At 43.5% G+C, this 24,468-nt stretch overlaps 1 protein-coding gene across 1 annotated transcript in view; it reads left to right on the top strand.

Annotated features, from left to right (window-relative positions):
• CAND2 (cullin associated and neddylation dissociated 2 (putative)) overlaps positions 1 to 24,468 on the top strand; it is a 66,458-nt gene that overhangs the window by 5,700 nt on the left and 36,290 nt on the right. The window contains exons 2-5 of the mRNA XM_007956748.2: positions 13,806 to 13,949; positions 17,444 to 17,598; positions 18,344 to 18,467; positions 21,556 to 21,821. Of these exons, the coding sequence (XP_007954939.1) occupies positions 13,806 to 13,949; positions 17,444 to 17,598; positions 18,344 to 18,467; positions 21,556 to 21,821 (689 nt within the window). The remainder of the gene's footprint in view (positions 1 to 13,805; positions 13,950 to 17,443; positions 17,599 to 18,343; positions 18,468 to 21,555; positions 21,822 to 24,468) is intronic.

Below are 24,468 nucleotides of genomic sequence, written 5' to 3'. Positions count from 1 at the left end.
CGTAGTGATACTGCCTCAGAAACCCAAGGAGGGGTCGCTATGAGTCGGGGCCAACTCGACGGCACATAACAACAACAACAGGATAGCTAAGATTATAAAAAAAGAAGGAAAAGAAGAAGTCTTGGTGAGGATGTGGGGAAATTGGAATCGATTCCATTGCTGGTGGGAATGCAAAATGGTACAGTCATTGTGGAAAACAGTGTGTAGTTCCTTAAAAACTAAAAATAGAACTACCGTAAGACCTAGCAATTCTGTTCCTAGGTATATACTCAAAAGACTTGAATTCTTTTTGATGACTCAAAAAGACACATACACCAATGTTCTTGTAGCCCTATTCACAGTAGCCAAAAGTTTAAAACAACCTAAATGCCCATCAGTAGATGAATGGATAAACAAAATGTGGTACATACATACAATGGACTACTACTCAGCCAATAGGAGAAATGATATCTTGATATGTGCTACAGTATAGATGGAGCTTGAAGACTTTATGCTTAGCAAAATAAGTCAATCACAAAAGGACAACTATTGTATGACCTCATTTATGTAAAGTGACAAGAAAAGGCAAATGTGTAGAGACCAAAGTTTAATGGTTACCAGAGGCAGGAGGGTGGGGAAAAGGGGTGTTAACAATGATAGATAAATCTCATTGATTAAGGGTAGGGATGCATAGTTGGTTATTGTAATTGTCAGTAAGTTATACATCTGTAAAAAGTTGATTTGGCAAAAGTGTGATACATGTACAACATGAGATACCTCCATGAACAACTGCCTCTTTTGCCATGAGACCAGAGCTGGATGGTGCCAGGTTATCATTACTGAGCATTTTGATCAAAGAGTCCATAGAAGAATCCTGATCAAAAGGAGGGAAATGTACAGTCTGTTTAAAATTCTCATGGACTCTAGACTTTCTGGAGCCATGAAATGTGGATGAATCCCAGAAACTATTGCCTTGACTTAATCCTTAAACCTTAAATTAACCAAAAATATCCCATGAAATCTTAAAACCAAGCAGTACTTTAGCTTAACTAGTATAATAGTCTGCCCTGAGAATTATGCTGTCTTTTAGAGCTATCTGCTGTTGTTGTTATGTGCCCTCAAGTCGGACCCGACTCATAGCGACCCCTCCTTGGGTTGCCGGGGCAGTATCACTATGGAAGTAGATTGCCCAACCTTCCTTCAGAGGAGTGGCTGGTGGGTTTCAACGCCAGCCTTCTGGTTAGCAGTCAAGTGCCATAGGCACTATGCTACCAGAGCTCCTTTTAGAGCTATCCATATGGGTTCAAATCCACCAGCCATTCCTCAGAAGGAAGATTGGGCAATCTACTTCTGTAGAGATACTGCCTCAGAAACCCAAAGAGGGGTGGCTATGAGTAGGAATTGACTAGATTGTGGAGAGTTTCCTGCCCTCCCCCCCGTATATGGGATAAAATTGACAACAGCAACTGGAAAGATTAGATAGGAACCTTAAGAGGCAGTGAGTTTATGTTAATGGGGGAGGAACAGTTGGGAAAAGGAGGGTGAGAATGATTGCAAAATTCAAAGAATGTGATCACTATCACTGAATTATACATGCACAAATTGGTGAATCGGTGTATGTTCAGCTATGAACAAGGAGCTCTGGTGGTGTAGTGCCTTAGGCATTTGACTGCTAACTGTTGTTGTTGTTATTATGTGCCGTCAAGTCGGACCTGACTCATAGCGACCCCTCCTTGGGTTTCCGAGGCAGTATCACTACAGAAGTAGTTTGCCCCATCTTCCTTCCGAGGAGTGGCTGGTGGGTTTGAACCGCCAGCCTTCTGGTTAGCAGTCAAGTGCCTTAGCCACTATGCTAACAGAGCTCCCTGACTGCTAACTAGAAGGTTCAAACACACCAGCTGCTCCAGGGAAGGAAGATGGGCAATCTACTTCTTAAAGATTTACCTCCTTGGAAACCCATTGGGGGTTGCTGTGAATCAAAATGGACTCAATGGCAGTGAGTTTGGTTTGGTTTTGGTTTCTGCTGTGTATATTCTCAACACCAACAAAAGGAAAAAAAAAATTTTTTTTTTTTTTTTAAATGCTGGATGCTTTTCATAAAAGCGAAAATCCTCTGGCTTTTTTTTTTTCACTTAGCAAAAACAAGTCCAAATGTAGGTCTTTTGTAAAAGTGAAGCGGCTTTCAAAAGCAAGGGATACCTGTATATTTATTTAGAGCTGAACTATGGTGCTCAAGCTCTAACCCACCAAATTGTACACCTTCCTGCCTGCCCCCCTTCATCAATAATACAGCTTTCTTTCTCTAAGAGCCAGGTGTCTGCAGGAACTCACGGTGTGGGGAGGAGGGCACTGAAATGCTCAGACCCATTTCAGAGTAGATGGTTTCTGAGTTCAGGTTCCTGTGCAGCTGTTTGGATCTGAGCCCTCTGCTCCTCTTCTGTCCTGCCCTTGCCTTTCCCCCAGGCCCTCTGCAGATTTCTTTGCAGGGTCTGGAGTCCCCAAGTTGAACCTGATAGCCCTTGCCCTTGGTAACTTCACAGTCTAATTGGGGAGAGGATATGGTGATCATGAAGACTTCAATGCAGTGTCAGACGTGCTTTGGTGGGAGTAGGGGGCAGTATGCAGAGTGGTCTGAAAGGAGCCTAGCCAGCAGGACCAATGTGTACATGGGGTTAGGACAGGGTGAGCCAGAGTAGTCGTCTCTGAGGTTGTGACTTTTTTGTTGTTTTGGTTTGGTTTTCCTGTGTCCAGTGTGTCTTTTTCTTTCTTTCTTTCTTTTTTTTGAATTGTGATTTGGGTGAAGGTTTTCAGAGCAAGTTCATTTCCCATATAGCAGTTCATACACATTTTGTCATGAATGACATTGACTGCAATTCCCCACAATGTAACAGGTCTCTTCTCACTTCCTCCCTGTAGCTTCTTCTTCCCTGTGTCCTTCTTTCCTATGCATTCATGCCTCTTGAGCTATCTCCCTGTGCAAAATGCTTCCCTTCTGTTCTCCCATAATTCTTTGTTATAAGGAGTGCATCTGTCTGATGTTAGTGTTCACCCTATATGCCTGTCTATTGTTTGGCTGGAAGTCACAGGAGTGAGTTCAGTTCTAGACCTGAAGGGTAACTAGGGGCCACTGTCTCAGGGGTTTCACCAGGCTCCATCAGACCAGTAAACCTGGTCTTTTTTATGATTAGACTGAGGTTTGCATGGCCCACTAGTCCCTGGGACTAATTGTTTCCATGTGTCTTTGGTTTTCTTCATTTTTCTTTGCTCTGGATGAGGAGAGACCCATTGTTGCATCTAGATGGCCACTTGCAAGCTTTTAAGACCCCAGTTGCTACTCACCAAAGTAGGATGTAGAGCAATGTTTTTGTGTAGTATATTCTAATTGAGCTTGATGTCCCCTACATGAGTTTGTGACATTTGAGCTCAGCTGTTGATTGATACATAGGAGTCCTGCAAGTGGAGAAGGAAAGGGTGGGCAGGAGGACATTCCCGGCGGAAGACCCATCTTGAGCAGAAGAGCACCTCTCTTGGGTTGCCTCTGTAGGGACCTTGCCTGCTTCCTTTGCAATATCCAGGCCCAGAGGTGGGCAGTCAGCCCTGCCGGCCACCTCCTCACTTTCAGCCAGTCTCCTTCTTCTCTCTTTGGAGCTGAGGGCTGCCATGACATCAAGCTGCCCATCTGATCCTGCAGACTCATAGCAACCCCATGTACAACAGAATGAAACACTGCCCAGTCCTGGACCATCCTCACAATCGTTGCCATAATTTAACACATCATTGTAGCCACTGTGTTAGACCATCTCATTGAGGGTCTTCCCCTTTTTAGCTACCTTCCACTTTCCCAGCGTGATATCCTTCTCCAGGGACTAATCTCTTCTAACAACATAACCGAAGTGTGAGAGATGAAGTCGGGCCATTCTTGCTTCTAAAGAACATTCTGGCTGTACTTCCTTCAAGACAGATTTGTTCATATTTCTAGCAGTCAATGGTGACTTCAATATTCTTCACCAACACCACAGTTCAAAAGCATCAGTTCTTCTGCAGTGTTCCTTATTCACTGTCCAGTTCTCACAAGCATATGAAGCTACTGAAAATACCATGGCTTGGGTCAAATGCACCGTAGTCTTCAAAGTGACTTTAAAGAGGTCCTTTGCAGCACATTTGCCCAGTGCACTGTGTCATTTGATTTCTTGACTGCTGCTGCCATGGACGTTGATTGTGGATGCAAGTAAAATGAAATCCTTGACTTCAATCTTTTCCCCATTTATCATGATGTTGCTTATTGGTCCAGTTCTGAGGAATTTTGTTTTCTTTACTTTGAGGTGTAGTCTATACTGAAGACTGTAGTCTTTGATCTTCATCACTAAGTGCTTTGGATCTTCTTCATTTTCAGCAACCAAGGTTGTATCGTATACATGTTGCAGGTTGTTAATGAGCCTTCCTCTGATCCTGATGCCATGATCTTTTTCATAAAGTCCAGCTTCCCGCATAGTTTGCTCAGCATACAGATTGAATAAGTATGGTGAAAGCCTACAACCCTGACACACACCCTTCCTGAATTTAAACCACACAGTATCCCCTTCTTTTCAAATGACTGCCTTTTGGTATATGTACAGGTGCCTCATGAGCACAATTTAGTGTTCTGGAATTCCCATTCTTTACAATGTTTTCCATATTTGTTATGATCCACAAAGTTGAATGTCTTTGCATAGTCAATAAAACACAAGTAAACATCCTTCTGTTATTTGCTTTCAGCCAAGATCCATCTGACATCAGCAATAATATCCCTTGTTTCATGTCCTCTTCTGAATCTAACTTGAATTTCTGGCAGTTTCCTACAACCATTTTTGAATTATCTTCAAAATAATTTTACTTGTGTGTGATAGTAATGATATTGTTCAGTAATTTCTGCATTCTGTTGGATTACCTTTCTTTGGAATGGGCACAAATATGGATCTTTTCAGTTGGTTGGCGTAAACAAATTTCTTGGCATAAATAAATGAGCACCTCTAGCACTGCATCCATTTGTTGCAACATCGCAATGGGTATTCCATCAATTCCTGGAGCCTTGTTTTTCACCAATTCCTTCAGTGCAGCTTGGATTTCTTCCTTCAGTACCATTGGTTCTTGATCATATGCTACCTCATGAGAGGTAGAATCACAATTCTTTCTGGTACAGTGACTCTGTGTATTCCTTCCATCTTCTTTTTGATGCTTCTGTATCGTTTACTATTTTGCCCATGTTGTTGTTGTTGTTGTTCTGTGCCATCGAGTCGGACCCGACTCATAGCGACCCCTCCTTGGGTTGCTGAGGCAGTATCACCACGGAAGTAGATTGCCCAACCTTCCTTCCGAGGAGAGGCTGGTGGGTTTGAACCGCCAGCCTTCTGGTTAGCAGTCAAGATCCTTTGATATTGTAACTTGAATTTTTTCTTCAGTTCTTTCAGCTTGAGAAATGTCAAGTGTGATATTTTATTTTCCATCTACAGGTCTTTGCAGATTTCATTATAATACTTTACTTTGTCCTCTTGAGCTGCCTGTTGCAATCTTCTGTTCAGATCTTTTACTTCATTTCTTTCATTTGTTTTAGCTGCTCTCCTTTCAAGAGCAAGTATCAGCATCTCTTCTGACATCTGTTTTGGTCTTCTCTTCCTTTCCTGCCTTTTAAACGATCTTTTGCTTTCTTCATGTATGATGTTCTCAGTGTCATCTCACAACTCATCTGGTCTTCAGTTATTGGTGTTCAGTGCATCAAATCTGTTCTTCAGATGATCTCTAAATTCAGGTGAGATATAATCAAGATCATATTTTGGCACTTATGGACTTGTTTCGGTTTCCTTCAGCTTCAACTTGAATTTGCGTATGAGCATTTGAGGGTCTGTTCTGTGCTCAGCTCCAGGCCTTGTTTTGACTGATGACACTGAGTGTCTTTCCACAGATGTAGTTGATTTGATTCCTGTTTATTCCATCTGGCGAGGTCCATGTATATAGTCACCTTAATATTGTTTTAAAAAGGTATTTACAATGAAAAAGTCACTGGTCATGCAAAATTCTTTCATGCAATCTCTGGCACCATTTCTGTCACCAAGCCTGTATTTTCCAACTACTGATGTTCTTCTTTGTTTCCAGTTTTTGCATTCCAATCACCATTAATTATCAATACATCTTGGTTGCATGTTCGGTCAATTTCAGACTGCAGAAATTGGTAAAAATCTTCAATTTCTTCATCTTTGGCATTAGGGTTCTTGCATAAATTTGAATATCAGTCATATTAACTGGTCTTCCTTATAGGCTTATGAATATTATCCTATCACTGACAGCATTGTACTTCAGGATCAATCTTGAAATGTTCTTTTTGACAATAAATGAGACAGCATCCCTTTTAAAGTTGTCATTGATGGCATAATAGACCATATGATTGTCTGATTCAAAATGGCCAATACCACTCCACTTCAGCTCACTAATGCCTAAGATACCAGTCTTTATGTGTTCCATTTCAATTTTGACAAATTCCTGTTTTTCTAGATTCATACTCTGTGCATTCCACGTTCTGATTATTTTTTTTTAATTTTTTTTATTTCTCTTTTGAAGAATGAAAGATTAGTTTGTAAATCAAATAATCACTTTCAAATTTATTTGCTGTGCTAATCCAAGTCTTCAGAAATTTGATTTACTTGTAATACACCAGTATTATATAATTGGATGGGATAACAGCTTAAATACACTGTAGGCAAGTTGTTCCAGTCTTTCATATTCAATTTGAATGATAGAAAAGTTTATCAGTCACATAGAGAATTAAATACTTCTGGATGATAAAAACATTACATCCATTCTTTTATACGGCACATAACAACAACAACAACAACTGAATATTTGCTTAAGTAATAAAATGGTTAAGAAACAATTTGGATTATAATCGGAAGAATGTAATTATAAATCTATAGAAAGATAAATATTTCCCAAAGAAAATTCCAATAAAAAACCCTTCTCAAACATTTTATGTACATAAAGAATAAGTTATTTTCATTTAACATATTTTTGTTTTAGTGTCCAAAAAGCCACAACAAATTTGATAAACTTATGTTAGAGCCAAAGTTTTTCTAAACATGAGTTCCTTAGTGTTGTCTATATGATATAAGAAATGCCAAAATTCACAAAACTCAAAATCATAAAAAAAACAGACAAAAACCAGGTTTGCTGGCCTGATAGAGCCTGGTGAAACCCCTGAGACTATGACCCCTAGCTGCCATTCAGGTCTGGAATTGAACTCACTCCTGTGGCTTTCAGCCAAATAATAGACAGACACATGAGCTGAACATTTACATCAGGTAGATACGCTCCTTGGAGAAATCAGTCATTTTAGAACAGAAGGGCAATATAGCATAAGGAGACAGCTCATGGGGTAGGAGTGCATGGGAGGGAAGGACAGAAAGAAGTAACTATGGGGGGATGTAGGAAGAGAGCTGTTACATTGTAGGAAGTTGCAGTCAATGTCATCAGACAAAATGTGTATGAACTGCTATATGGAAAATGAATTTGCTCTGTAAACCTTTACCCAAATCACAATAAAAATTTTAAAAAAAGAAATGCCAAAATTCTTAAAATATAGCACATTAGGGTAAGGAAGAGAAATGCTTGCCAATACCGACATGGTTAATCAGGTAGAGAGACGGGCTGAAAGGAGACTAGGAGATAAGACGGGAGATTGTATCACTAGTCACAACTATAAAGAAGAACCAAACCAAAATTAAAAAAAAAAACAAAAAAACAAGTTGCTGTTGACTTGACTCCAATTCATGGCAACTCTGTGTGTGTCTGAGTAGAACTGTGCTCCATAGAGTTTTCAGTAGCTGATTTTTTGGAAGTAGATTGCCATGCCTTTTTTCTCCATGTTCTGATTATTAATGGATGTGTGCAGCTATTTCTTCTCATTTTGAGTCATGCCACATCAGCAAATGAAGGTCCAGAAAGCTTCACACCATCCATGTTATTAAAGTTGACTCTACTTTGAGGAGGCAGCTCTTGCCCAGTCATATTTTGAGTGCCCTCTGACCTGAGGGGCTCGTCTTCTGGCACTATATTAGACAGTGTTTCCATGCTATCCATAAGGTTTTCAGTGGCCAATTTTTTTTCCCCCCAGAAGGGGACCTGGCCACGTCCTTCTTCCTAGTCTGTCTTAATCTGGAAGCTCTGCTGAAACCTCTCCATCATGGGTGGCCCTGCTGGTATTTGAAATATTGGTCGCATAACTTCCAGCATACATGTAAGCAACCACGATGTGACAAACTGATAGATGAGTGGTAGTCAAAATTATCCATGCCATAGCAATTACCAATAAGTCCTTTTTTCTGTGTACATTTTAGTGACATAATTTACCTTCATCAAGTTGTATACACTTCACCCTCATTCAATGTTACCTTTTCCATCACCCAAACTAGTAAGTGTCTATGATCTGTAAAGTGAAACCCCCTCATCCTCCCATCCTTGGTAACCAGTAATGAATATTAGTATCTGCATATTTATATGTTGGTGTTATTTCATGAAAGTGAGAATATGCAATATTTGTTTTCTGTGATTGACTTATTTCACTGAACATATGTCCTCTAGGTTAATCCATGTTCCAAGATGTTTTGGGAACTCATTTTTTTTTTTTTAATTGTAATTTTGGTGACAGTTTACAGAGCAAATTCACTTTCCATACAGCAGCTCAAGACACTTTGTCTCATGACATTGACTGCAATTTCCCACAATGCAACAGCTCTCCTCCCACAGTGCAACAGCTCCCTCCCTACTTCCTCCCACTTACGTCTTCCCTGTGTCTTTCCCTCCCGTGTACTCCTGCCCCCTGAACTATCTCCCTGTGCATATACAGCCTTTCTATTCTCCCATAATTGATCTCTCCAAGGAATGTATCTACCTGATGTAAATGTTCAGCTTATATGCCAGTGGTTCCATCAGGCTCCATCAGACCAACAAACCTTCTCCCCGCCCCCTTTTGTATTTCTGGTTAAGGATTTTGAATTTTGTTCCACATTGTTCTCCCACTCTCCAGGATCTCCTACATAGATCCCCCTCTGAGTGGTTGACAGTGGTAGCCAGGCACCATCTAGTTCTTCTGGTCTTATAGTCATATAGGCTGAGGATTGTATGGTGTACCAGTCGCTTGGACTACTTGTTTCCATGTGTCTTTGGTTTTCTTCATTCTTCTTTGCTCTGGACAAGGAGAGACCCATCATTGTATCTAGATGACCGCTTGCAAACTTTTAAGATCCCAGTCACTATTTGCCAAAGTAGTATGTGTAACAATGTTTTTGTGTAGTATGTTATGCCAACTGAGCTTGATATCTCCTGCGACTGTGGTCCCAAGCCCACAAATCCAACTACTTGCTCCTTCTGGGTAGCTGGCTGTGGCCAAGAAGTGACTACAACCTTGTCCCTTGTCAGCTCTACCATATACCTGGGAATTATTAGAGAACACAGCAATACACTTGTAGAAACATTGTCCGCCAACTTGATACTTGGTCATGGGCACGCTCCCCCCTGCATGTTGTTGTTGTTGTTGTTGTTGATATCCCCCCTGCATAGATATATCTAATAGTTTAGCCTGTCCACCCATCTATCCACCTGTATATCAATGTTTGCCTTCACTGACAACACAGTACTATATGTGCAGAAGGGTTCATCTTTGTTGTCTGTACCTCCCATGCACCCCTCTATGTCTTCCTCTTCCTCAGTGCCACTGTTTTGATCACTCACATTTGGTACGTTGCCCTTCTCTTCACCCAAATCAATACTTGTCTCTACCTATCTAACAGTGTTCCCTCCCCTCCCCTTCCACCCCTGGTAACCAACAAAGAAAATTTCCTTCCATATGTAAACCTTTCTTTGACTTTTTACAATAATGGACTAATACAATATTTGTCCTTCTGTGATTGACTTATTTCACTCAGCATAATGTCCTCCAAGTTCATCCATGTTATGTGGTGTTTTGCCAATTCTGTGTTATTCTTTAGGGTTGCATAATATTCCATTGTGTGTATGTACCATAGCTTGGTTATCCATTCTTCTGCTGATGGGCATTTAGATTGTTTCCATCTTTTTGCTGTTGTAAATAGTGCTGTAATGAACATGGGTGTGCATATATATGTTCTTGTCCTGGCTTTCACTTTTTTAGGATATATACCTAGTAATGAAATGGCTGGGTCAAATGGAATTTCTAATTCCAACTTTTTAAAGAATCGCCATACTGCTTTCCACAGTGGTTGCATCATTTGACAATCCCACCAGCAGTGTATGAGTGTCCCAATCTTTGTGCATCCTCACCAGCATTTGTTATTTTCTGTCTTGTTGAACTTTGCTACTTGGGATGGGGCAAGGTGGTATCTTGTTGTTTTGATTTGCATCTCTCTAAAGGCTAATGATCGTGAGCATTTCTTCATATGTTTGTTGGCAGCCTGAATATCCTCTTTGGTGCAATGTCTATTCATCTCTTTTGCCCATTTTTCAATTGGATTATTTGTCCTTTTGTTGCTGAGGTGTTGGAGTTTTCTATAAATTCTGGAGATAAGTGGGAACTCATTTTTATCACCGAGTAGTATTCACTCACTAATTCCTGAGTATTATATATATCACATTTTATCCATTTATCTGTTGCTGGACACGTAGGTGTTCCCATCTTTTTGCTGTTGTCAGTAGTGCTGCAGTGAACACAGGTGTGCATATGTCTGTTTATGTCACTTCTATTAGATCTCTAGGGTATTATACCTAGGAGTGGTATATGGGTCATATGGCATATGCCAACTCTACTTTTTTTTTTGGGTTTCCTTGGGTTTCTTTTCTTTTCTTTCTTTCTTTCTTTTTTTTTTTTTTTTGAGGAACTGCCTGCTTTCTACAACAGCTATACCATTTTGTATTCCCACCAGCAATGAATGAGGATGCTCTACCTTAATTTTGGCAGGAATGGGACCCTTTGATGTTCCCACAGCCTCAAGTCACCATGACCTTTCTGTTCAGATGCTATCTTAGTTGTAAGTGCTGCTACAACAGAAATACCACAAGTGTGTGTCTTTAAAGAACAGAAATTTATTTTCTTACAGCTCTGGAGGCCAAAAGTCCAAATCAGGGTCTCAGCCATGCCAATTCCTTCTGTGGCTTCTCTCCTAGTTTCTGGTGTCTACCAGTGAGTGATCTTTAGTGTTCCTTTTGTTGTAGGTGGGCCCACACATTGTGTCTCTCTTCCCCTGTGTGTTGCTGTTATGTGCCATCGAGTTGGACCCGACTCAAAGTGACCCGTCCTTGGGTTTCCGAGGCAGTATCACTACAGAAGTTGATTGCCCCATTTTCCTTCCGAGGAGTGGCTGGTGGGTTTGAACCGCCAGCCTTCTGGTGAGCAGTCAAGTGCCTTAGGCACTATGCTACCAGAGCCCTTCCCCTGTGTGTATCCATGTTCTTTTATAACTCAGAAGCAATCAGGTTTAAAACCTACTCTGTGACCTATGACCTTATTTACACAACAAAAGAAAACCATTATTTAAAAAAAAATTGCTGTCAAGGTGATTCTAACTCATGGCAACCCGTCATGTTGTTACAGAGTACAACTGCTCTATAGGTTAGTAACCTTGAGATTAGTAGTTGAGTATAAACTGTTTGTGCCACCCAGGGACCTCCTATTTCCAAACAGGGTCATGTTTACAGGTACCCATAAAAACCCATTGCTGTCGAGTCAGTTCTGACTCATAATGACCGTATAGGACTAATACAAGTGCCCCATAGGATTTCTTTCTTTCTAAAAAACTTTTTATTGTGATTTGGATGAAATTTTACAAAGCAGATTTGTTTTACATTCAATAGTTCATACACACATTTTGTGATACTAGTTACATTCCCCCAGTGTAACATCTCACTTCCCACTTTCTTCCTGTGGTTACCCTTTGCCTGTATCCTTGCCTGTGCATTCTTGCCTCCCTACTTTTCTCCCTGTACAAATGCTTCCATTCTGATCTGGTCGATTGTTCTAAGGAGTATATCACCCTGGTGCAGGTATTCAGCTAATAGGCCTGTCTGTTATTTTGCTGAGAGTTAAGCCACAAGAGTGAGGTCAGTTCTAGGCCCAAAGAGTGACTTGAAGCCATAGTCTCAGGGGTTTTACCAGTCTCTATCAAGACCAGTAAGTCTGGTCTTTTTTTTTTTTTAAATGATTTTCAGTTTTATTCCACATTCTTCTCTCAATCTATACGGATCTCCAATTTTGATCTCTTTCTGATCCCTTACCAATGGTTGACACTGGTAGCCAGGCATCATCTAGTTCTTGTGGTCTTTGGGTCATTTAGATTAAGGTTCTCATGGTCCATTAGTCCTTTGCCCCTAGGGTTTCCAAGGCTGTAATCTTTACACAAATAGGTTGCCACATCTTTCTCCTGTAGAGTGGCTGGTGGGTTGGAACTGCTGACCTTTCTGATAGCAGCCAAGTGCTTAATCACTGTGTCACTAGGGCACATTTTGGCAGGAGGACACGATTCAATCCATGACAGATGCCTATTGCAATTCCAAATTCCCAGGACTTTTGGCCTCAGTCCACATGGATCTGTCTACCTGTGGATGTGTAGCCCTTGACTCCAGTGCCCAACCTGGCACAAGAAGCTGTACAAAATATGGCCATGGCCCATCAGCCTGGCCTAGGGCAGTGGTTCTCAAAGTGTGGTCTGTGACCAGTATCACCTAGGACCTTGCAAGAAATGCAGATTCTTGTACCCCACCCTAGTTTTATTGATTCAGAAACTCTAGGAGCAGGGCCCAGTAATCTTTAGCAAACCCTGCAAGTGATTCTGGTGCATACTACAGTTTGAGTACTCTTGGTCTAAAGGTGGGGGATGAGTTGACTCACAGGGCGTCTGTTTGACCTTCCAGAATCCCTCCCTACCTGTCATTGTGAGGTGTGAGTGATATAATATGGTGTTAAAATAATGACAATGTCATTTATTGGGAACTCATTATGTGCTAAGCATTTCACGTACTTAATCTCACTTCATCTTCCAAACAACCCCGTGTTGTTTTTGTTAGTTGTTGTTGAGTTGATTCCAACTCATGACCCCATGTGTGCAGAATAGAACTGTTCCATAGGGTTTTTAAGGCTGTAATCTTTTCTTTTTCTAATGTGATTTGGGTGAAAGTTTACAGAGCTAATTCATTTTCCATACAGCAGTTCATACACATTTTGTCTCATGATGTTGAACTGCAATTCCCCACATTGTAGCAGCTCTCTGCCCACTTACTCTTTGTAGTTACCTCTTCCTGTGTCCTTCCCTCCCATGCACTCCTGCCCCCTGAGCTATCTCCCTGAAAGCTGTAATCTTTTGTAAGCAGATCACCAAGCTTGCCTTCTGAGGTATCTCTGGGTAGGTTCAGCCTACCAACTTTTTGACTAGTAGCCAAGCATTTAATTGTTTGCACCACCCAGAGACTCCAAACATCCTCATGAGGCAGATGTTATTCTTGTTTTTCAGGCAAGTAAAACTAAGGCTTATAGAGGTGAAGAGACATGCCAGGTTCTCCAATGCATAAATAGCAGAGACAAGATTTGAATCTGAGTCTGAGGACTATGCAGCCCTAAGCATTTAGCCAGCATGCTGTGCCAGCTCCTAGTTTGGCATCCTGTGGCTGTGGTCATCATTGGGCTGTGAAGCAGTTGTTGTCTCCTTATGATAGCCCGACCATGCCCACAGCCCAAATACCTTGTCTTGAATCCTTGCTTCTGGAGGACTCTAAGATCCTGCCCAAATCCCTGGGGCCCAGGAGCTGCTTGGTAATCCTCTGCCTTCTCTGCCCAGATTCATGGCTACCAGTGACCTGATGTCAGAGCTGCAGAAAGACTCCATCCAGCTGGATGAGGACAGTGAGCGCAAGGTGGTAAAGATGCTGCTCAGGCTTCTGGAAGACAAGAATGGGGAGGTGCAGAACCTGGCTGTCAAGTGGTAAGTGTCAACCTGGGGAACTGCCTGCTGTGGGAGTATCCCTGCCTCCTTAGGGTACAGCCTTTGAGAAAAGAGTTGCTGAGCAGCTCTTGGGACCCCAGTGGAACTGGACAGTGCCTTAGTCTGGGTCCCCACAGAAGCAGACCCCAAACCAAGGATTCAAGTGTAAGTTTATGTGGGATGTGATCCCAGGAAATAGTGGTAGGGGAGCAGGGAAATGTGACAGGGAAGGGAAGCAATCAAGCAAGTTAACACTGTGGGCAACTGGAGCACAGTACTGCCTGGGACCTCTGGGAGCGAGTGTAAAGCACACATCTTGGATTTTTCCCACTTGAAAGACAAGGGAGCTGGGGTATTAATTCACCAGCTCTCTAGTCGTTGGTTGAGGGCTGTTCCTGGGGTAGGGTGGAAGGTTATTAATTCCCTGATTCTTCTAGCCAAAGAAAGCACTCAGGCAGAGATGTAGGTGCTAGCGGTTGGAAGTCAAGCTGGCATGCACCAAAGTGGTAAGGGCTGAAGGGACATGGTGGGGCTCTGGCACCTTCTGCCCTAGGCATTGTGAATTGTAGTCCTGAAACCTTGGCCAGTTGCCTCAGGAGCAGAAAAAGCAAGACAGTATGTGTGTGTGTAGGGCATGTGTGTACATGTGTGGAGGGGTGGGTACAGCACTGAGGAATGGCAGGTGGTTCTGGCAGGGTTAAGGGATCAACAGGATGAATGAAAATTTGGGTACAACCCCTATGAGCTGGGCCCAGGCATTCTTCTGCACCGTTTTAATGAAACCCCACTTGATCCCAAGAAGAGAGGGAATTCATTGAAAGGATTTTTTTAATATATACAAAACAGGGCATGGTTGGGTTTGTGGTCTGGGGAGCATCTCTCGCTGGCTGTGGAGTGGAGATGGGGTGGAGGAGTGGTTTCCCACTAGCAGAACCAGTACCCCCTTTTTATGACAAGGAGTTTATAATACCCCTGTTCTTGAAATTTCATGAAATGAAATTTATAGATAAGATAACCATGTGATTTTGAAAGAGGTATACATAATACCCTAAACTATAATCTAAAGGAGAAATAGAAAGGCATTTTTAATAATAAAGCATGCTACAATATGTAAATGCATGGACATGTTGACAGTGCAGTAGAAGTGACAATGAAGTCATCAGAACCCTGGACCTAAGTGTAGAATTGTCATGGATGCCACAGTAGTAAGCAGACATGGACACAGGTGTTGTGTATTGGGGACTCAGAGACACTACAAGAGGTGTTGCTCTTAGTGAGGACATTTTCTGAAATGGTGAACAATGGGTAAAGTTGCCCAGTAAACAAAGTGCAGTCTTCCTCAACTGACCCAATAATTGCATTCTCAGAAAATTCAGTGTATATTGAAACAGAGCAAAAGTACTTTGTGTTTATATATAAAATGAAATTAGGGTTTAGACTCAGTTAATTATAGAAAGGTTTTTTGGTTTTGTTTTTATATAAATGTCCAGGGGAGTGTCTTGCAGGACATGATGCAATGTTTTGTTTTGCAGTCTTGTCTTTCTAAATTCCCTGGCCACTCCCCCTCCTCAAAAACAGGCTGGAATTACAACTTATTAGTTACGATGACCAAAACAAGGCCCTCACAAATTTCCAAAATGCCTCTGGAGGCATCACTGATATTGGCAACCAATTGTTTTGGTCCTCTAGTGCTGCTCTAACAGAAAATACCACAAATAGGTGGCTTTAACAAACGGGGATTTATTCTCTGATTGTGTAGGAGGCTAGAAGTCTGAGTTCAGAGTGCCAGCTCAAGGGGCTAGGTGAAAGCCCTTCGACCTTGAGCTTCAGCTCTGTCTCTTGCTCTTGGCCCTCTGGAGCTGGAGGTGTCTGTCTCTTCACTCAGGCAGCTACTGATAGCTGAAGCTGACAAACCCAAGATCGACAAGTAAAATGGCACAGTCCCAAAACTATAAAACCACATGGGAGGCCATTAATTCAAGTCCATTAACAGTCCCAATAATGGGAGACAGGCTATTGAACAACATTCAACTACATGCAGGATTTAAGCATGCCAAAAGCTAGAGACCTTCCTCAAAGCTGCTGCTTATATACTGGAGGCAGACGACATCCCTAAACTGCTTCACTAGACCCCACCATGGAGTTGATTACCAGTCTCATCATCGGGAATAACTTCATCCAGCTGATCCAGCTGCCCAGCCACTCAACCAGGCCCACACAACTCAACTACCACACCAATGATATAGCAGGTAGAATGAGAGGACTTCGTGATTGCTTAGATGGAGGAGTTGATAGAGAAAGAAGTGGAGAGAGTCAAGTTTTGTAAACTTTGGTGTACACTAGAATTACCTGAGGCCCTTGTTAAAACTATGTATTCCCCACCTAACCCTCAGAGGTTCAGATTCAGGAGATTAGGGGGCTGGAGGGAGCAGAGAGAAAGAGAATGAAGGCACAGGTGATAGCAGTGCACAACTAAGGTTGAGAACCAGTGAGTCTAGTGCAGCCCTTTTTAAACTAAGTGTGTATTCAAATCACAGATTCTGGTTCAATACAGGATCTCTAAGGAGCTCTGGTTGTATAGTGCTTAAGGCATTTGGCTGCTAATTATAAATGTTGGTGGTTTGAATCCACCAGCTGCTCTGCAGAAGAAAGATGGGGCAGTCTGGTTCTGTAAAGATTTATAGCCTTGGAAACCCAGTGGGGACTGCTATGAATTGGAATTGACTTGATGGCAGTGAGTTTGATTTGGTTTTTGAGAGGATCTCTGGTGGCATAGTGTTTAAAGTATTTCAGCTGCTAACCAAAAGATTGGCAGTTTGAGCCCACCAGCTGCTTCATGGGAGAAAGCTGAGGCATTCTGCTTCCGAAAAGATTTATAGTCTTGGAAACCTCATGGGACAGTTCTACTCTGTCCTGAAGGGTTGCTATAGTCAGAATCAACTTGATGGCAGTGGTTTTGGTTTTGGTTTTGATTCAGTAGGTCTGGTGTAGGACCTGAGAGTTTGCATTTCTAACTAGGTCCCAGATGCTGCTGACGATGCCAATCTAAGACCACATTCGGGGCAAATGCTCTCAAAGTGCCATCCGTGGGCCAGCAGCATCAGCATCATGTGGGAACTTATTAGAAGTGCAGATTATTGGGTTCCACTCAGACCTCCTCAGTCTGAAACTCTGGGAGTAGTGCCTCACAATCTGTTTTTATTAAGCCCTCCAGATAATTTTGATGCATGCTCAAGTTTGAGAACCACTGCTCTTGGACAACCCTTGGTTTCCAACTGAGGTTATTGGGTTTTATGGTTTGGCTACATACTGAGATGCAGGTTTAGGAGGTGCCAGGGCCAATGCTGGCATAAACAGAGGGTGCCTCTCTTTCTGGCAAAGCAGGGTGTCCCCTGTTGATCCAGGGCCTTTTCCTCAGCCTATGTGGCCCTTTGAGTATGAGGAGACAGGCTTATTTAGGCTGAGCCTGGGGCTTCTCCCCTATCTCTGCTCAGCCTGGGTCCTCTTGTGGGCAAAGTGAAGGAGTACCAGGTGGAGACCATCGTGGATGCCCTCTGTGCCAACATGCGGTCAGACAAGGAGCAGCTTCGAGACATCGCTGGCATTGGCCTCAAGACGGTCCTTTCAGAACTCCCGCCTGCAGCCACAGGTACCCAACAATCCAGAACCCAGGTGCTAGGGACTAAGTACCATTATTAATCATCCCAGTTTACAGATGAGGAAACTGAGGGTCTAAGAGTGAAGGGACTTAACTAAAGTAACTCATCTAACAAGTGGCAGAGATAGAATTTAGATTCATATCTCTTTAAGCCCATGGCTGTGTGTCAGGAATGCTTTTAGCTGCAAATAACAGAAAAATCTAATTAATAGCAGCTTAAAGAAGTAGGAGATCTTTTTCTTACTTGGTAAGTCTGGAGGCATCAGCTGCTCAATTTTTGCAACAATTTATTTAGTAGCTCAGTTATGACAGGGTTGAGATCTCTGCTCCTGGTTCTCCCTATTATAAGAAAAGCACAAGTTTTCCCAGAAGCCCGCAGAAAAGGTTACTTGTAATCTCACTGGCCAGAACTGGGTCACTTGACCACTTCTAGCAGCAGGGGTGGCTGGGAAAGCAAGTATTTGACTTTTCTGTGGGCATGGAAGTGGGGGTTGAGGATGGGGTTGGCAAGCCCACCAGGTCTGCCATCAGTTCTCAGCTCCTTTAGCCCTCTCCTTTAATTTTATCTGAATCTGAGTCAAACCTTGGACCATTCAGGCCCTGGCTTCCCTAGATTAACAAGACACTTGGGGACATGGGCTCAGGAGCACAACCAGAGCAAAGGCAGACCAGAGGTGGAAGCCCATCTTTCCCAACCCTGGGCCTCACTGAGCCCACCTTGTACCCTAATGTATAGGCTCTGGCTTGGCCACAAACGTGTGCCGCAAGATTACAGGCCAGCTCACCAGTGCCATCGCCCAACAGGAGGATGTGGCTGTACAGCTGGAAGCCTTGGACATTCTCTCTGACATGCTGAGCAGGTATGGAGGCCACCCTCAGCAATGAGGATGGAAAGGACGGGTAAGGGGAGTGAGAAGGACTCAGCTCCATGGAGCCAGCAGCACCTATTGAACTGTGCTCCAGGCCCTGTGATTGGGGCTCAATAGTCATTCCAGCAGCCCTGACAAGAAAAATTCAATTGTCACAACTTCACAGGCTCTCAGAGATGAGAAGCTTGCCCTAGGCTACACTGTCAGTAAATGGCAGAACCTAGGATTTGAACTTAGGTCTCTCAGTAGTAAAACCGATGTTTGGTCATCCTTTCTCCATCTCCTTCTTTCTCTCTCTTTCCTCTTTTGGGCTGATATAGCTGGGCTTCTTTTCTAAATTAAGGTCCCCGGGTGTTGCTCTGGTGGTGTGGTATCTGACTGCTAACTAGGAGGTTGGTGGTTCAAATCCACCATCCATTCCACGGAAGGAAGATGAGGCAATCTACTTCCATAAGGATTTACCACCTTGGAAATCCAATGTGGGTCACTATGAGTCAGAATCGACTTGATGGCAGTGGGTTTTTTGTTTGTTTTGTTTTGGTTCAGGTATTACAATAGTTTGCCCTTAACTACTAACCTAAAGGTTGGCAGTTTGAACCCACCCAGTGGTGCCACAAAAGAAAGCCCTAGCAGTTTGCTTCCCTAAAGATTATAGACTCTGGTAGCATAGTGCCTAAGGCACTTGACTGCTAACCAGAAGGCTGGCGGTTCAAACCCACCAGCCACTCCTCGGAAGGAAGGTTGGGCAATCTGCTTTCATAGTGATACTGACTCAGAAACCCAAGGAGGGGTTGCTGTGAGTCGAGTCCGACTCAACAGCACATAACAGCAACAACAACAAAGATTATAGCCAAGGAAACCCTAAAGAGCAGTTCTACCCTGTAACCAGTAGGGTTGCTGTGAGTCAGAGTTGACTGGATGGCACCTGGTTTGGGTTTTTGTTTTCTGTTTTAAATCACACTATGCTTATTTATTTATTTATTTTACATTTTTAATCGTTAAGACTAGGTAAGAAATTTCTAATCACAAACCTCAATTTAGCATCCAAACTGGACAGATTTCCTTCCCCAAGTGGTTTATATAGATTATCAACATCATTACCATAATTATCAAAACAGAATGCGCTCCCCATATTCTAGAACGTTTACAGACTAATTGGGAAACAAATCTATGATATTACACCAGACAGAGCAATATAACCACAAGTACACTGCATATTTTTATTCATTTACTCATTCATTCATCCACCCTCCTGAGACTTAGGCACCTACTCAGTGACTAGATACCTGTCAGGTGTGAACTACTGCTGAGCATTGGATAGGAGCCTATGAAGGGGCTCACAGTCAAAAAAAATTATAAAACTATGTAGTAAGTACAACAATAAGCAGGGCCTGCAGGAGCTTAGAGAAGGGGCCCCTAACCCAATTAGGGGACAGGGAACCTTCCTAGAGAGGGTCCTGCTAGACCTGAGCCTTTGATAATAGGGAGACTTAGCCAGGTTTGGTAGGCATAAGGGGGATGCTGGAGAAGAACTCTCCTAACAGGGTAGAAGCAGGAGAGCATGAGTGGTCCTGGGGGTCCTGCAAGGCAGTCGTGGAGCTGCAGTGTTAAGTGAGGGGGTTGGTGTAGAGAAATGAGAGTGGAAGGCTGGGCAGGAGCCATTGAGGAGGCACTAAAGATTATCCTGAAGGTGTGAGGAGCCAGTGGAGGGTTTTTTGTCAGGGGCTGAGGAGCTTTGTGCACATAATTATGTGATCTTTCCATCTGCAACATGGACAACAGGTGGGAGGGGGTTGGATGGGCAGGGGGATTGGTTAGGAGGCTTCTGAAGGCAGGTAAATTCAGGTCATATTTAGAAGCTAGGCTTCACAGGACTTGGAGCAGTAAGAAAGGTTAAAAAAAACAAAACAAAACTCATTGCCATCTAGTTGACTCATAGCGACCCCTCCTTGGGTTTCTGAGATTAACATAACATAATCTACGGAAGTAGATTGCCCAACCTTCCTTCCGAGGAGTGGCTGGTAATTTGAACCACCAGCCTTCTGGTTAGCAGTCAAATGCCTTAGGCACTATTCCACCAGAGCTGGATAACACCGGAACCCACCTTTAGTAACAAAGGGGACACACAGAGGTGCCACTGGCTGTGGTGAGGTACTGCAGGAGGATTGTGTAGGGAGGAAGGTGATGGGTTCAGTTTAGGCATGTTAACTTTGAGATGCCTGCCTGGGAAGCATTCCTCTGGCAAGGCCTAGGGCCTGAGTCTGTCTTGCTCAACCTAGCTTCCAGCACAGGCTCTGTCACATGTTGTTGTTGTTGTTGTTGTTATATGCCGTCGAGTAGCGACCCCTCTTTGGGTTTCTGAGGCAGTATCACGACAGAAGTAGACTGCCCCATCTTCCTTCCGAGGAGTGGCTGGCACATAGTAGGTAAATAAATAAATGAAACCAGCAGCAAGGTCTGCTGGACATAGAGCTGTAGAAGGGGGAGGTCAGTGAGATTATGTGGAGGGAGGAAAGGACTCAGGACATTGAGGTGGCAGAAAATGCATGGCCTGGTTTGGAAGATGACAAGTTGCTGAGGCAGACAGGGTGCTACATTATATCTGTGTAGAAACCACTCCTCAGTGTCACCTTGAACGCAGAGCTCAGCTTATCCAGAGGGACTGGGGAGCCATGGAAGGAGTTAACCAAAGGCGGGACTAGGTAAAGGTAGATTTTAGATCAACCTGGCCCCAGAGAGGATGGAGGGCCATGAGGCAAGGCTCAGACTCCCAGAGGAGACCTCCACTCCCACTCACCATCACCATCCACCGTTTTCTTGAGGCTAGGCGCTTGGATACCTAGGTGCAAAGCCTGGTCTTGCATTTCATGGCTGAGTGGACTGGAGGAAGTCCCTGCAGCTCTCTTTCTGCTTTTCTCTTATGTAGTAGTGGTAATAATTGTTCCTCACAGTTGTAGGGCACCTTTCAGTTTTCCAAAGGCTATCAGTTGTCATAACTCTGGGGAGAAGGCTGGGAGAGGACGAGTGGAAGCCAGTGTGGGTGGCCACCCTCACGTTCCCTCTCCTGCGGCTTCCACAGGCTGGGCGCCCCCCTGGGCGCCTTCCACGCCAGCCTCCTGCACTGCCTGTTGCCTCAGCTGAGCAGCCCGCGCCTGGCGGTGCGCAAGCGAGCCGTCGGGGCGCTCGGTCATCTGGCGGCCGCCTGCAACACCGACCTTTTCATCGAGCTCGCCGACCACCTGCTGGACCGACTGCCCGGCCCACGCGCACCTGCCAGCCCCGCCGCTATCCGCACCCTGATACAGTGTCTAGGCAGCATAGGCCGGCAGGCCGGCCACCGCCTCGGTAAGACAGCAAGAGAGCCGGGCTTTAGGCAAGAGGCGGGAAGGGCCGAGAGTAGGGGCGGGCCACCTTACAAAGGGGGTGTGTCTGAGGAGGGGTTTGGAGCGGGCGTGGGGGGTGGGGGCTGTTTTAATGGTTTGGAAGAAGGGGTGGGGGCTGTTTTAATGGTTTGGAAGAAGGAAGGTGGAATGTCAAAAGGATTTAGAGGGGTGAGGCTGTGGGTGGGGCGAGGCTTGAGAGGCCCGGGGTGGACCCTGAGCTCGCTTTGTGGTACTGCCCTCAGCACCTGCTAAGTGCAAGACCCTGAGGGGAAGAGGTTTGGTTTAGTCACTTCTGGACCCACCTACCTACCCACAGGCTCATGAGTAATTAGAAGCAGTATAATAAATCATGCCACCAAATTATTAAATATGTTCTATCTTCATACTAGGGAGTTCTGGTGGCATAGTGCCTAAGGCACTTGACTGCTAACCAAAAGCCTGGTGGTTCAAAGCCACCAGCCAATCCTCGGAAAGAAGATTGGTCAGTCTATTTCCGTAGTGATACAGCCTCGGAAACCCAAGGAGGGGTCGCTGTGAGTCAGATCCACTTGACAGCAGGGAGTTTGGTTTGGATCCTCATACTAAATAGGAGCTCTGATGGCATAGTGCTTAAGGCATTTGACTGCTAACAAGAAGGTTGGCCGTTCATACCCACCAGACACTCCACAGAAGGAAGACCGGGCAATCTACTTCCATAAAGATTTACCGCCTGGGAAACCCAATGGGAGTTCCTTTGAGTCGGAACCACTCTCTAGCAGTGGGTTTGGTTTTTGTTTTGTTAAGACTCGTATTTAGCAAGTATATCTTAATAAGATCCCATAAGCCCTTAGAATTTTTAAAGCAACTTTGTTGTGTTGTTATTAGGTGCTGTCGAGTTGTCTCCGACCCATAGTGACCCTGTGTACAACAGAACAAAACACTGCCCTGTCCTGTGCTAGCCTCACAATCCTTGCTGTATCTGAGCCCATTGTTGCAGCCACTATGTCAATCCATCTCCTTGAGGGCCTTCCTCTTTTTTGTTGACCCTCCACTTTACTAAGCATGATATCCTTCTCCAAGGAATGGTTCCTTCTGACAACATGACCAAACTAGTTGAGATGAAGTTTGGCCATTCTCGCTTCCAAGGAGCATTCCAGTTGCCTTTCTTCCAGGACAGATTTGTTAGTTCTTTTGGCAATCCATGGTACCTTCAGTATTCTTTGCCAGCACCACAACTCAAAAGCATCAACTCTTCCGTCTTCCTTATTCATTGTCCAGCTCTCACATGTGTATGAGGAGATTGAAAATACCATGGCTTGGGTTACGTGCACCTTAGTCTTCAAAGAGAAATCTCTGTTCTTCAGCACTAAAAGAGGTCTTTTGCAGCAAATTTGCCCAGTGAGCTGAAATGGACTATACATCATCTGATTTCTTGACTGCTGCTTCCATTGGTGTTCATTGTGGAACCAAGTAATATGAAATCTTTGACAACTTCAATCTTTTCTCCATTTATTGTGAGGATTTTCATTTTCTTTATATTTAGATGTAATCCATACTGCAGACTGTGTCTATAATCTTCACCAGTATGAGCTTCAAGTTATCCTTACTTTCAGAAAGCAAAGTTATGTCATCTGCATATCATAAGTTGTTAATGAGTCTTCCTCCAATCCTGATGCTGTGTTCTTCTTCATATAGTCCAGCCTCTTGGATTATTTGCTCAGCATACAGATTGAATAAGTAGGATGAAAGGATACAACCCTGACACACTCCCTTCCTGATTTTAAACCATGCAGTATCCCCTTGTTCTGTTCGAACGACAGCCTCCTAGTCTATGTACAGATTCCTCATGAGTACAAGTAAATGTTCTGGAATTCCCATTCTTCTCAGTGTTATCCATAATTTGTTATGATCCACACAATTGAATGCTTTTGCATAGTCAGTAAAGCACAAGTAAACATCTTTCTGATATTCTTTGCTTTCAGCTAAGATCCAGCTAACATTAGCAATGATATCCCTCATTCTATATCCTCTTCTGAATCCATCTTGCATTTCTGGAAGTTCTCTGTCAATACACTGCTGCAACTGTTTTTTAATTATCTTCAGCAAGATTTTACTTGTGTGTGATATTAATGATATTGTTTGATAATTTCCACATTCTGTTGGATTACTTTTCTTTGGAATGGGTACAGATAAGCATCTCTTCCAGTCAGTTGGCCAGGTAGCTGTCTTCCCAATTTCTTGGCACAGATAAGTGAGTGCCTCCAGTGCAGCAACCATTAGTTGAAACATCTCAATGGGTATTCCGTCAATTTCTGGAGCCTTGTTCTTCGCAAGTTCCTTCAGTGCAGTTTCAACTTCTTCCTTCAATACCATTTGTTCTTGATCATATGCCACCTCCTGAAATGGATGGACATTGACCAGTTCTTTTAGGTACAGTGACTCTTTTGTATTCCTTCCATCTTCTATTGATGTTTCCTGCATCATTCAATATTTTGCCCATAGAATCTTTCAGTATTGCAACTCGAGGCTTGAATTTTTTCTTCAGTTCTTACAGCTTGAGAAATGCTGAGTATGTTCTTCCCTTTTGGTTTTCTAACTCCAGATCTTTGCACATTTCATTATAGTAATTG

Source organism: Orycteropus afer, unplaced genomic scaffold (genome assembly GCF_000298275.1).
Source record: "Orycteropus afer afer isolate SDZICR_OR568_19922 unplaced genomic scaffold, OryAfe1.0 scaffold00661, whole genome shotgun sequence".
Lineage (NCBI taxonomy): Eukaryota > Metazoa > Chordata > Mammalia > Tubulidentata > Orycteropodidae > Orycteropus > Orycteropus afer.
Note: the sequence above shows the minus strand (reverse complement) of the source record. Positions and strands in the feature narration are given on the sequence as shown.